This window comes from Octopus bimaculoides, chromosome 28, assembly GCF_046866305.1.
Source record: "Octopus bimaculoides isolate indiv1 chromosome 28, ASM4686630v1, whole genome shotgun sequence".
Lineage (NCBI taxonomy): Eukaryota > Metazoa > Mollusca > Cephalopoda > Octopoda > Octopodidae > Octopus > Octopus bimaculoides.
Genome location: NC_142955.1, coordinates 9,227,001 through 9,241,539, shown reverse-complemented (window position 1 = coordinate 9,241,539; position 14,539 = coordinate 9,227,001). Strand labels below are relative to the sequence as shown.

Below are 14,539 nucleotides of genomic sequence, written 5' to 3'. Positions count from 1 at the left end.
AATTGTATTCCTAGTTTTGCTGTTTATATCTGGTCATAACCTACACAATATACAGTTCCTGTCAGTACAGAGAGTTCTTTCGAATGGATTTTATGGCAGTTCCTGGCCTTTCTTCCTGCTTCAGTCAGTGGATTCAATTTACCCGAGGTTTTTCTAAATTAATATGTTAGTTCTCCTCCAAGGCTAGCATTGATGAACATGATGTTTTGGTACGTTTGGCCATCATACCATGAGCTGGCCTTCCCTATCTTCCTCTTCGTCCCTTCTATACTATGCCATGATTTACTCTTGTCTAGCAGGCAGATCCCATTTGCATCATTCTCTATGATGGTCTTGAGTTTTGTCACGGCTCCTTTGTCCACCCTGATCCTTTCTCTTTGACTGTCCCTGGAGAACTGCAAGCAGTAGATGAAGTACTGTATGTGTCTCTTCAATTCCGTTGGGTCACACATTTAGGACTCCTTTCTCATAACCCTTATCAAGTCCGATATCAGGATATTGAACTTAGTATCATCCACATTTGTTGTATTCTGTGGCACAGGGATCTGGAGGCCATGGGTTTGGCATAGTATGGATGAAGAATCTGAACTTTGCTATTTCTAGTTTCCATCTACAGTTGAGTGTCCAAAACATGTAGTTTGTAGTTGGGGTGCTTATTAGGGTAATCTATTGTTCGTTAACACCCTGTTAGATGGGATTAGCTATTTGCTGGATGCTCTTCATGGTGCTTGCTTCTAGTTCATAGATGTTATCTTGTGGAAGTGTTTTTACTACTTTCTTGAAATCATTAACATAGCGAGAATACATGGTTAGGATTATGGAGTTCTCTGCAGAGCGTTCTTGGAATCTCTTATCCCACCATACCATAAAGAGGTTGGCCACATGCCCTCTTCCTAGGCATATATTTTTTCATTGAACTCAAACATTTGATACTTTAGAATAACTTTGGTACTAGCAACTATCATGTAACATTTTCTCACCTGGTCATAGTTTTCTGGAGTCCTTATGCCTCTGATCCACCTTTTCCATCTGTCCATAAGGGTATTCTTGGCCATGGGGTGATGGTAGGGTGTCTACCTGTTTTCGGTTGACTGGGGCAGAAGCATGAAGAATCTTGCAAAAGCAAACACATAAACAGAGAAAATAGGTTGTGCTTTATTGAGTGACTAAATGACTAAATCTTTTTGAAGAGAGAAAACATCAGGTGAGTTTTATTTCAAATGATTGTTTTCGGGTTAGATCACAGTGACGTCAGTCTTTCTGTACAAGTAAATGTGTGCCCAAGCACATCTGCACACACACACACACTTTTACTTAGACATAGACACAGGCGTCATTGTGGCCTGACCCAAAACTGATCATTTCAAATAAAATCTCACCTGATGTTTCTTCTATTCAACAAGTATTAATCATTTCATTTAATAATGCACAACAACCAGTTTTTTTTTTTTCCTTTTCGTGTATTTAATTTGTTTATTATTTTGACCTTTTGCAATTTCTATTCATGTGTATATGCATCAATGTGTGTGCATATATGTATGAGTGTGTGCAAACAGCTGCGTGTGCATGTGTGTGTGTGTGTGGGTATGCAACACACCCATGAAGACTTGGGAAGACGAGAAGACTGCATGAAAAGAAATCTGATACACCCTCCACCCCACCAAAGAAAGGAGAAGACTTTGGAAATTGCTTTTAAATAAGAAACTCAGTCTGTCTGTCTGTCTGTCTGTCTGTCTATCTGTCAATGTATAAATATATCTATTTGTGTGTGTGTGTATATATGGTGGTGCTCCAGCATAACCACAGCTGCATGGCTGAAATGAGTAAAAGAATAAAACAATAGTATATATGTATACAGATATACATATTTAGATACACACACACACACACACACACATATATAAATACATACATATGCAATTTATATACATATATATGTATGTATGTATATATATATACATATATATATATATATATATATATATATATATATATATATATATATATATATATATATATATATATATATATATATTAGTGCTTCCAACCTTACTTAGTGCTTCCACTATTCTGTCCGTCTCATTATAATGTCGTCAAATTCATTTCAGTTGTCCATAACAATGTCGTCAAATTCACTCAGATATTCAAGTTATTCAATTTTAATTTTTATCACATAGTCACTTATCTCTGCCTTAGATTAGCTGACCGAAAACTCTTATTTCTCAATTCTATATTTCTACCACTTACTGTCTCTATGAGACATAAATCCCAAAAGAGTATCTCTCTATTGCCCTCGTGCTCTGGCCTAACCCTCTCTCCTTTAGTCTGTCTCTCTCGATCCCACTCTCTCTCTCTCTTTTCTCCTCCTCTTTCGATTAACCTCTTGCTTCGCCAAGGCTATAAAACTAGCGCGCGCACCCCAAATTCCCCCACTCGACCTAAATGCCTTTGCAGCAATGACTGTCGTGCACCCACCCTCCCACCCCCTCCACCACTACCGGAAGTTCCTACCTTCTCCACCAGTACCGTAAGAACTTGGCTGTCTCCCATAAACACTTCTAAAGGCTTCACGCCATTCCCCCCACCCCCACTTAGGGTTCATCTCCTATGTAAGGTAGCGATCATATGGTGCAAAATACGATAGTGTAGTAGATGCAGGTTGAAATGAATGCTACTGATTGTTTATGAATTCTGCAAAATGCAAGCTTTCTTTTAAGGTACGTGACGCTGCTGTTCCCCGCCCCAGGGTCTCACAGGCCCATACCTCCCACACCCTCAGGGTTGGCACTCTCAACGTCGGCACACTGAAAGGTAGGTCTGGTGAGATTATTGAGATGCTTCAACGGAGATGTGTCAATATCTGCTGCCTCCAAGAAGTAAGGTGGAGAGGAGGTTCCACTAGGTTCCTCACAGGCAAAGAACACAGGTACAAGATTTTCTGGGCAGGGAACCAGGCTGCTGGAGTTCTGTGATGCAAATGACCTTATGGTTTGCAATACTAACTTCAGGAAACCTGCCAGTCACCTAGTCACCTACCGTTCTGGCAGACACACTAGCCAAATCGACTACATCCTCACCAGGAAAAGGGAAAGATGGCTGCTTATAAAAGCCCAAACCTTTCCTGGCAAAGAATGTACCCCACAACATAGACTAGTAGTTAGTGACTTCAGGATCAGAGCTAAGTGGTTGCCCAGAAGATGACCAGCATGGAGGAGAAGGGTCTGGAAGCTCAAAGATCCTGCGAATGGACAGAGATTTAGAGACTTATTATTCAAAGCCTTTGACGAAATAGAGGGGGATATAGCTTCACATGATGTAGAAGACAACTGGAGGTTTCAACAGGACAACCTGCTGAGGGCCACTGACCAGATCTGTGGATGGTGCAAAGTCCCCTCTCGACCCAATATAATGTAGTGATGGAACAATGTTATTGACAGAGACATTAGGGAAAAGAAACAGGCTTGGAAGGACTGGAAGAACGGTGGTAGCAGGGAATTGCATCAGACTGCTAGAAGGGAAGCTAAGCGACAGGTTTATTTAGCCAGAGGGGAAGCAGAAGAGAAAAAGTTTGCCAATGTTATGTGCTGTGAGGAACAAAGACTTGAGGTATATCGTGACAACTAATTAGGGAACGAGTCACTTTAGATGAGATGCAGTTTGGGTTCGTGCCAGGGAAAAGTAACACTGATGCTATATTTCTGGTAAGACAGTTGCAGGAGAAATACCTAGCCAAAGATAAACCTCTGTACCTAACTTTTGTTGACATGGAGAAAGCCTTTGACAGGGTCCCCCGATCCCTTATCTGGTGGTCATTGAGGAGACGAGGGATAGAAGAATGGTTAGTGAGAGCTGTGCGAGCCATGTACAGAGACGCTGTCAGTAAGGTGAGGGTTGGCAACGAGTACAGTGAAGAATTCCGGGTAGAGGTAGGAGTCCACCAAGGTTGAGTCCTCAGGCCCCTCCTATTTACAATAGTCCTCCAGGCGATAACAGAGGAATTCAAGAGGGGATGCCCGTGGGAGCTCCTCTATGCTGATGACCTTGCACTAATTGCTGGGTCACTATCAGAACTAGAGGAGAAGTTTCAGGTGTGGAAGCAAGGATTAGAATCGAAGGGCCTTAGAGTCAACCTAGCTAAAACCAAAGTCCTAATAAGTAGGAAGGTAGACAAAACCACAAAGCCCTTCAGGTAGATGGCGCTGCTCGATCTGTAGAAAAGGCGTAGGTAGAAACTTTATAAGATGTACCCAGTGGAAGCTATGGACACATAAGATGTGCAGCAATATCAAAGGTAGGTTAACTAGGAAGTTAGTTTTTATATGTGGCACATGTTCAGGAGCAATACTATAAGACCCAAGTTAAAAACATTCCCAACAATTCAATTTCTCTGGTTGACATTAACACACCTACCCCCAATAGGGACCTTCATTCCCACATTTTAGAGCTCCATGAGCTCTATTTTTCAGGAGCAAAATACTTTTTATATGTTCCATAAGACTGGAATTTTGGAATCTGTGCATAAAGATCAGTAGTATGGGAAATATGTGGCATGATTAGAATTTTTTACGGTGTGTAAAGAGGGAAAGAACCCTCATCTGCAATTTTGATGAAATTCGAATCATAGGTATTCCAGTTCCTTACAGAAAATATAACAGAAAAGTCTCATTCTTCAATTGCATGTAACATGGGCAACGCTGGGTATCTCTGCTAATATATATATATATATATATATATATATATATATATATGAATGCATACATATATACATGTGTGTGTGTGAAATATAAATATATATATATATATATATATATATATATATATATATATATATACATATATATACACATACATATATAGGCTGGTCGTATAAAAGAACACATAAAACCTAAAGGAAACTGAAAATGAAATAATCTAATTTAATGAGGGTTTTCGAAGGGATCATAAATAAATGGCTCTAGATACACATAAAAGGCATCTATAAATTACTCTTGCAATTTGGAAAATTAAGGGAAGCATGAACCCTAAAGAGACCGATAGAATAAGGAATAAATTGTGGTGGTTGATTTCTTTGACTAAAAATTCTTCAAGGCTGTGCCCCAGCATGGCCGCAGTCAAACGAGTGAAGCAAGTAAGAGATAAAAGATATGTGTGTGTGTTTGTGTACAACTGGGTTATGAAAGACATAAAAGTGTTTTTGCGAAGGATATTGAATCCGTATGCATAGTTCATGGCACCCAAGTGATGTCAAGACATTTCAACAGAACAGGAAAACAGTTTCTGACAGATGCAAAAGTTTCACAGGAATTCATTAACTCAACATTGACTAAAGAGTGTTGATTGAAATATGTGTTCTGTTTAAAGATGTATTATATTTAATAGGTTTCTGTACACAGACATGCAAAGACCTTTGCTGTGTAGATTCTCTCAGGAAGGGAATTCTCCTTACAGGAAATGCTTGTGAGAAGCCCCCCTCCACTGGGCTATATATACCTGTCTGCATAGATATGTATAATTATGTGTGTGTGTGTGTGTGCATCATCATCATTTAAGGGCTGCCATATGCCACACCACCAGATACTTTAAGCATTTCAGTGGTGATTCTTGAGGGGCCAGGGGCTTTCCTGGTCTTCATACGTCTCATGGTTTTATCTACCATGCTGCTGTCTATTCGGATTGCTGGTCCCTCTGTTGGATCCACATTAGAGAGACTCTCCTGTACACACACACACACACACATTTATATGTGTGTGTGTGTATGTCCAGATGCATGGCTCAGTAGTCAGAGCATCGGTTCCACAATCATGAGATAGTGAGTTCGATTCCCAGAGTGGGCTGTGTGTTGTGTCCTTGGGCAAGACACTTTATTTCACATTGCTCCAGTTTGCCTTTCCGTTGGATAAAATCGGTGGCGTGGAGAGGGATGGTTTGCTTGCCTAGCCCGAGGGGTGGGGGTCATTCGATAGCTAAAACCGTGCAAAGTGAATTGTGACCAGTGATGTGTAGCAACATTGGATAGTCTTGTCGGTCACGTGATCGGTCCGTTTGTATGCATGTATGTATGAATGTGTGTGTGTGTGGGTGTGTGAAAAGTCCACTTTCTGTTCTGCTATGGGGGTGGACAGTTTGCCATAGGACGGCACCAGGCTGTGTTAGCCACATTGCATTGGTTTCTATGGCTGGATACCCTTCCAGATGCCAACCACTTCATAGAAGTGCCTTTAACATGGCTCCACCGAGTCACTTGCAAGATGAAGACGTCTCAACAGGAAGGGATGAGTAGCACTGAGGGAGATGGGTTTGTGCCAATTGAGAGGTGAATGTATAATAGGGAGCAGATTAGAGTTAGGGGTCATATTGTAGGAGATACTTGGCTGTCCCCGTTTGAAAGATTGAGAGAAATAAATGGCAGGGGAGATGTGTGATGGGACATATTCTTAAGGGACAGCGGGGGAGAATATAAATGAAATGAAGGACATACCAAGGATTGGACAGGGTGAGTGGATAGAGGAGATCAAGGGGTAGGGGTGATTCATGAGAGTGTGAAGAGAGACAGATGGAGATATGAACTACTATTTGGACTAACTTTACACAGCATCTCGCCAGACTGGAAAATATTAAGTACCAGTAATATGTTGGTACTATTCTGCTCACGTAATTTTTAGGTTTTGGGGTACTGAGTTAAGTTATGGACACTGCGTTACATTTTCTGAATAATTAGCTTGCATTATGTGAATTTCAAACTGGGGGTGCACACACACATACGTGTTATGTTACGCACACACGTGTTATGTTACACACACACATACACACACACATATGCTATGTGTGTGTTTCAGTATCTTTGCTTATTTCTGTATTTGAAGGTTATGTAGCTACTATTTATAGCTGGTCTTACAACCATACAGTAATTTCCCTCATTGAACTCTGTGTGTGTATGCGTACGTTGGTGATGTCCAGCAAAACTGACTTTGTAGACAGCCACAAGATTATCCAGGGGCACTGGCAACGCTCTCGCTCGAAAATCCTACGGAGGCTAGTCAGGCGGTACTGGTGACGGCCGTGCTCAAAATGGTGTATTTTATGTGCCACCCACACAAGAGCCAGTCCAGGGGCACTGGCAACGATCTCGCTCGAAAGTCCTTACACATGCCGTGGGCACAAGTGCCAGAAAGGCGATGCTGGGCACAGGTGCCATCACAAATTCACTTTCGCTTGCCCCAATAAGTCTTCGCAAGCTGAGTTTCGTGTCCAATTTAACTCGATTTCGATTTCACTTGCCTCAATAGATCTTCGAAAGTGGTGTTTAGTGTCCAATTTAACTCGATTTCGATTTCACTTGCCTCAACAGGTCTTCGCAAGTGGAGTTTGGTGTCCAATGAAGGAAGGTACGCATAAGTGGACTGGCTGAGGCCTTAGATTTAGGTCTCACTTGGCTTGCCGTGTCTTCTCACGCACAGCAAATTTCCAAAGGTCTCGGTCAGAAGTCATCGCCTCGGTGAGGTCTAAAGTTCGAAGGTCGTGCCTCACCACCTCATCCCAGGTCTTCCTGGGCCTACCTCTTCCACAGGTTCCCTCAGCTGCTAGGGTGTGACACTTTTTCACGCATCTATCCTCATCCATTCTCGTTATATGACCATACCAGCGCAGTCGTCTCTTTTGCACACCACAACTGATGCTTCGTAAGTTCAACTTTTCTCTCAAGGTACTGATACTCTGTCGAGTATGCACACTGACATTACACATCCATTGGAGTATACTGGCTTCATTCCTTGCAAGCCTACGCATGGCCTCAGCAGTCACAGCCCATGTTTTACTGCCATGAAGCATGGCTGTTCATACACATGCGTCATACAGTCTGCCTTTTACTCTGAGTGAGAGGCCCCTTGTCACCAGCAGAGGTAAGAGTTCTCTCAACTTTGCCCAGGCTTTTCTTATTCTAGCAGCTACACTTTCAGCGCACCCTCCTCCACTATTAACTTGGCCACCTAGATAGCGGAAGCTATCAACTACGTCTAGTTTTTTTCCCTGGAATGTGGCAGAAGTTGTGTTCTGTACATTTACAGTGTTTATAGCTCCTGAACATCTGCCACATAAAAAAACTAACTTCCTAGTTAACCTGCCTTTGATATTGCTGCACCCCTTATGTGTCCATAGCTTGCACTGTGTGCATCTTATAGAGTTTCTACCTACGCCTTTGCTACAGATCGAGCTGGGCCATCTACCTGAAGGGCTTTGTGTGTTGTCTACCTTCCTACTTATTAGGACTTTGGTTTTAGCTAGGTTGACTCTAAGGCCTTTCGACTCTAGTCCTAGCTTCCACAGATGAAACTTCTCCTCTAGTTCTGATAGTGACTCAGTTATTAGTGCAAGGTCATCAGCATAGAGGAGATCCCAGGGGCATCCCCTCTTGAATTCCTCTGTTATCGTCTGGAGGATTATGATAAATAGGAGGGGGTCTGAGGACAGAACCTTGGTGGACCCCTACCTCTACCCGGAATTCTTCACTGTACTCATTGCCAACCTTCACCTTACTGATAGCGCCTCTGTACATGGCTCGCACAGCTCTCACAAACCATTCTTCTATCCCTAGTTTCCTCATTGACCACCAGATAAGGGATCGGGCGACCCTGTCAAAGACTTTCTCCATGTCAACGAAAGCCAGGTACAGAGGTTTATCTTTGGCTAGGTATTTCTCCTGCAGCTGTCTTACCAGAAATATTGCATCAGTGGTGCTTTTCCCTGGCACAAACCCAAACTGCATCTCATCTAAACTGACTCTCTCCCTAATTAGTTGGGCTATGACCCTTTCCGTGACTTTCATTACCTGATCTAACAACTTAATACCTCTGTAATTATTTGTATCTAAAGCGTTACCTTTACCTTTGTAGCAGTTGACTATGGTGCTGCTACACCAGTCATTGGGTATGACTCCTTCGTGTATCACCTGATTCGTAATACGGGTGACTAGGTTGTAGCCAACACTGCCAGATATTTTGAGCATCTCTGCAGTGATTCCTGAAGGGCCAGGGGCTTTCCCTGTCTTCATACTCTTAATCGCTTTATCTACCGTGGTACTGTCAATTCGGATAGCTGGTCCCTCTGTTGGATCGGCATTCAGTAAACTTTCTTTCTCCCATTCATTCTCTTTATTGAGCAACCTTTCATAGTGGCTTCTCCATATTAAATATATAAGGGCTAGTATACTTTCATGCCTCATGGCATTCATCAGATGTACACAGTGAATGTATTATTGGGAGCAAGGTAGAGATAGGGGTCGTATTGTAGGAGATATTTGGCTGTCCCCGTTTGAACGATTGAGAAAAATAAATGGCAGGGGAGATGTGTGATGGGACATATTCTTAAGGGACAGTGGGGGAGAAAATATAAATGAAATGAAGGACATACCAAGGATTGGACAGGGTGAGTGGACAGAGGAGATCAAGGGGTAGGGGTGATTCATGAGAGTGGGAAGGGAGACAGATGGAGATGTGGAGAGTGTAGCAGGTGATGGTGAGGGATATAGGGGCAGCTCAGGGGGCCAGGGTAGGTTTGTGAGGGCATTGAGAGTGAGTGTATGTGATGGGGGAGAGGAGCATGCAGAGGGGGGGGAAGATCATGGGTGGAAGAAAGGAAAGAGTTGGAATAGTGTGTTGTGGTGGGGGAGGTGAGGGAACAGATTGTATTGGGGCAAGGCATAAACATAAACGGCTTACCTCTACGTATATATTTACTGGTTTCAAATTTTGGCACAAGGCCAGCAATAATGGGGAGGGGTTAAGTTGATTACATCAGTCCCAGAGTTCATTGAACCTAAATGTCAACCTTGCTGGATTAGAATTCAGAACAACAAGTCGAACGAAATGCACCAAGCAATTTGCCTGGTGTGCTAACGATTCTGCTGCCAGCTCACCTTACACACACACACACACACACACACATGTATATATGTAGATATATACATAAAAGCACATAGATATAGACAGGTATCTATATATTGATACATACATATATATGTGTGTGTGTGTATGAATATAAATATAATTTTATATATCTATATATACACACCTTTGTATATATATATACTTACTACGTATGTACATATATAGACTTACTATGCGGGTGGTTGATTCAATTCTGAGCAAGAGAAAAGGTTTACGAAATTCATGGACAATGCATTGTTTTTTGATTTTGTAAGAATGTCAATGGCGGGGTTAGACATATGGAATTCAAAACAGGGGCCGAAGGTTGCTGCTGGAAAGATGGTGGATAATCTTGCAGCTGTCTACAAAGTCAGTTTTGCTGGACATCACCAACCTACGCATACACACACACAGAGTTGAGTGAGGGAAATCTCTGTATGGTTGTAAGACCAGCTATAAATAGTAGCTACATAACCCTCAAATACAGAAATATGCAAATATACTGAAACACACATATAGCATATGTGTGTGTGTGTTACATAACACATGTATGTGTGTGTGTAACATAACACGTGTGTGTGTGTGTAACATAACACGTATGTGTGTGTATGTTAGTGTATGTGTGTGTGTGCACCCCCAGTTTGAAATTCACCAGTTTACTTCTACAAACTTCAGTCTGACATTTCAAATCAGGATAGAAATTGTTGAAATATTTGCAAGAAACCCAAAATAAAGAAACAGGTTAGAAATTCATTGTTGCAGAACCGAATAAGAGAGCAGAGTGTGTAAGCCAATATTATCTTGAATAACATCGGTGGACAACGTGACTGCCATCTTAGGTGAGGTAGGATCATTTCACTGTATCAGTTTACCCCAGGCGTTTCCATTTATTGTCTCGTTTAAGAAAGGTGATCTTGAATAAAGTTAAGGATTGTCAACCTTGATGGTTGTGGTGGTGACTGTGGTAGTGGTGTGTGTGTGAGATATTGTTGGTGTTGTTGTTGCTGTCATGTCATTTCCCCCAAGCTTGTTGATCAAGTCAGTGAATGCTAGCTACAAATTTGTTGTTCTGCGTGTGATTTGAGTGAGGTTTAGCTACTTTTTCTAATAGTCCATGATGGTAGCAAATTGACAGCTTTGTAGTAATTGTTCTGGCTGTCTGTGCTCTGAGATCAAATTCTGCTGAAATCAGATTTACTTTTCATTCCTTCAGGATCAATAAATAAAATACAAGACATACCTACCTCACCATGGCACTGCTCTCATTCCATTAAGGGCCCAAAGCAAGGCATTTGACTAAATTGTGGAGGTGGCCAGAGTAGAAATTGGCAAGGTGGTGTTGACATTGGTGCTAGTGGTGGTGGTCATGGTACCTGTCAGAGGGAAAGGTTGGTATTAGTCTAGTTATAGCAGTTTAGCCCCAACTCAGCCCTGATCCATCAAATCTAGAAGCCAAGACATTCCAGCCATGACATACTATTTGGGCTAACTTTACGCAGCATCTCGCCAGACTGGAAAATATTAAGTACCAGTAATATGTTGGTACTATTCTGCTCACGTAGTTTTTAGGTTTTGGGGTAGTAAGATTTGGCAAGAGAAATCGAAATTTGATGGCACCTGTGCCCACCGTCGCCATTCTGGCGCTTGTGCCCGCGGCATGCCTAAGGACATTCGAGCCAGATTGTTGCCAGTGCCCTTGGACTGGCTCTTGTGCAGGTGGCACATAAAATACATCATTTTAAACGTGGCCATTGCCAGTACCACCTGACTGACCTTCATAGGATTTTCAAGCGAGATCGTTGCCAGTGCCCCTGGACTGGCTCTTGTGCGGGTGGCACATAAAATACACCATCTTGAGCATGGCCGTTGCCAGTACCGCCTGACTGGCCTTCTTGCCGATGACATGTAAAACCACCCACTACACTCTCTGAGTGGTTGGCGTTTAGGAAGGGCATCCAGCTGTAGATACTCTGTCAAATTCTGTGCGTGAAAAAAACCAGCAAGCCAAGTGAGATCTAAATCTAAGGCCTCAGCCAGTCCACTTAGGCATACCTTCCTTCATTGGACACTAAACTCCACTTGCAAAAATCTGTTGAGGCAAGTGAAATCGAGATCGAGTTAAATTGGACACGAAACTCAGCTTGCGAAGACTTATTGGGGCAAGCAAAAGTGAATTTGTGATGGCACCTGTGCCCAGCATCGCCTTTCTGGCACTTGTGCCCACGGCATGTGTAAGGACTTTCGAGCGAGATCGTTGCCAGTGCCCCTGGACTGGCTCTTGTGTGGGTGGCACATAAAATACACCATTTTGAGCGCGGCCGTCACCAGTACCGCCTGACTAGCCTCCGTAGGATTTTCGAGCGAGAGCGTTGCCAGTGCCCCTGGATAATCTTGTGGCTGTCTACAAAGTCAGTTTTGCTGGACATCACCAACGTACGGATACACACACAGAGTTCAATGAGGGAAATTACTGTATGGTTGTAATACCAGCTATAAATAGTAGCTACATAACCCTCAAATACAGAAATAAGCAAAGATACTGAAACACACACATAGTATATGTGTGTGTGTATGTGTGTGTGTAACATAACACGTGTGTGCGTAACATAACACGTATGTGTGTGTGCACCCCCAGTTTGAAATTCACATAATGCAAGCTAATTAATCAGAAAATGTAACGCAATGTCCATAACTTAACTCTGTACCCCTCAAATACAGAAATACGCAGAGACACTGAAACACACACATAGCATATGTGTGTGTGTAACATAACACATGTATGTGTGTGTGTGCACCCCCAGTTTGAAATTCACCAGTTTACTTCTATAAAGTTCAGTCTGACATTTCAAATCAGGATAGAAATTGTTGAAATATTTGCAAGAAACCCAAAATAAAGAAACAGGTTAGAAATTCATTGTTGCAGAACCGAATAAGAGAGCAGAGTGTGTAAGCCAATATTATCTTGAATAACATCGATGGACAACGTGACTGCCATCTTAGGTGAGGTAGGATCATTTCACTGTATCAGTTTACCCCAGGCGTTTCCATTTATTGTCTCGTTTAAGAAAGGTGATCTTGAATAAATTTAAGGATTGTCAATCTTGCTGGTCTTGACGGTTGTGGTGGTGATTTTGGTAGTGGTGTGTGTGTGTGTGTGATATTGTTGGTGTTGTTGTTGATGTCATGTCATTTCCCCCAAGCTTGTTGATCAAGTCAGTGAATGCCAGCTAGAAATTTATTGTTCCACGTGTGATTTGAGTGAGGTTTAGCTACTTTTTCTAATTGTCCATGATGGTAGCAAATTGACAGCTTTGCAGTAATTGTTCTGGCTCTCTGTGTTCTGAGATCAAATTCTGCTGAAATCAGATTTACTTTTCATTCCTTCAGGATCAATAAATAAAATACAAGACATACCTACCTCACCATTGCACTGCTCTCATTCCATTAAGGGCCCAAGGCAAGGCATTTGACTAAATTGTGGAGGTGGCCAGAGTAGAAATTGGCAAGGTGGTGGTGACATTGGTGCTAGTGGTGGTGGTCATGGTACCTGTCAGATGGAAAGGTTGGTATTAGTCTAGTTATAGCAGTTTAGCCCCAACTCAGCCCTGATCCATCAAATCTAGAAGCCAAGACATTCCAGCCATGACGTACTATTTGGACTAACTTTACACAGCATCTCGCCATACTGGAAAATATTAAGTACCAGTAATATGTTGGTACTATTCTGCTCACGTAATTTTTAGGTTTTGGGGTACTGAGTTAAGTTATGGACACTGCGTTACATTTTCTGATTAATTAGCTTGCATTACGTGGATAAATGTGTATATACATACATGTAATCATATATAGGTAAATATATATATATATATATATATATATATATATATATATATGCATACATAAATATATACGTAAATATATATATATATGTATGTATGTATGTATTTACATGTATATATGTGTGTGTTTGTGTGCGTGTGTGCGTGTATGCAAATAATATATAATAAACTTTTCCATTCTCAAGTTTTCAACTAATACATGTGCTCCTTGTTCCTACACCTGTCTTTTATTTTCTGTAAATTTGAACTATATATCTGTTTTTGTGATTGGATGCATGGAAAGATGGACAGACGGACGGATGCAGAGACAGACAGTTAGACAGTCTCTCTACAGAAGGAGAGTGTTACTTTTCACTCCCCTCCTCTCTTGTTAAATAGGATCATATTCGGAATAGGCAGAGTGAATGCACAAGGAAGTAGGAGCACCTGCCTAATGAAGGGGCACAGAAGACTGGGCAGGGTGTGTGGATAGAGAGAAGGGAGAGGTGTGATCCCTAAGAGAGTGAGGGCAGATGGACTGGGTGTTATGGAGAGTGTAACAAGGGAGGGGGAGAGATATAGGAGTGTCTCAGGGGACCATGGTATGTCTGTAAGGGCATTAAGAGTGAATATGTGTGAGGTGGCATATGAGGGAGAGTGGAGGGGCATGAAGTAGGAGGAAAGGGAAGTATTGAGAATGGGTTGGAGGAACATTGTATTAGGGGAAGGCATGGGCATAAAGGGTGTGACTGTATGTACGGGTGGGTGTGTGTGTGTATATATATATATATATATATATAT

At 42.0% G+C, this 14,539-nt stretch overlaps 3 protein-coding genes across 3 annotated transcripts in view; all 3 read right to left on the bottom strand.

The window, feature by feature from the left end:
- LOC149130516 (uncharacterized) overlaps positions 1–1,817 on the bottom strand; it is a 55,238-nt gene extending 53,421 nt beyond the window's left edge. The window contains exon 1 of the mRNA XM_089343781.1: positions 981–1,817. Within this exon, the coding sequence (XP_089199907.1) occupies positions 981–988 (8 nt within the window). The 5' untranslated portion in view covers positions 989–1,817. The remainder of the gene's footprint in view (positions 1–980) is intronic.
- The window catches only part of LOC149130513 (uncharacterized), a 193,239-nt gene that overhangs the window by 157,624 nt on the left and 21,076 nt on the right, over positions 1–14,539 (bottom strand). The window lies entirely within an intron of this gene.
- LOC149130515 (uncharacterized) overlaps positions 1–14,539 on the bottom strand; it is a 125,438-nt gene that overhangs the window by 107,530 nt on the left and 3,369 nt on the right. Inside the window, 2 exon segments of the mRNA XM_089343787.1 lie at positions 11,165–11,293; positions 13,339–14,539. The exon segment at positions 13,339–14,539 is cut by the window's right edge and continues 3,369 nt beyond it. Coding sequence (XP_089199913.1) covers positions 11,165–11,172 — 8 coding nt within the window. The 5' untranslated portion in view covers positions 11,173–11,293; positions 13,339–14,539.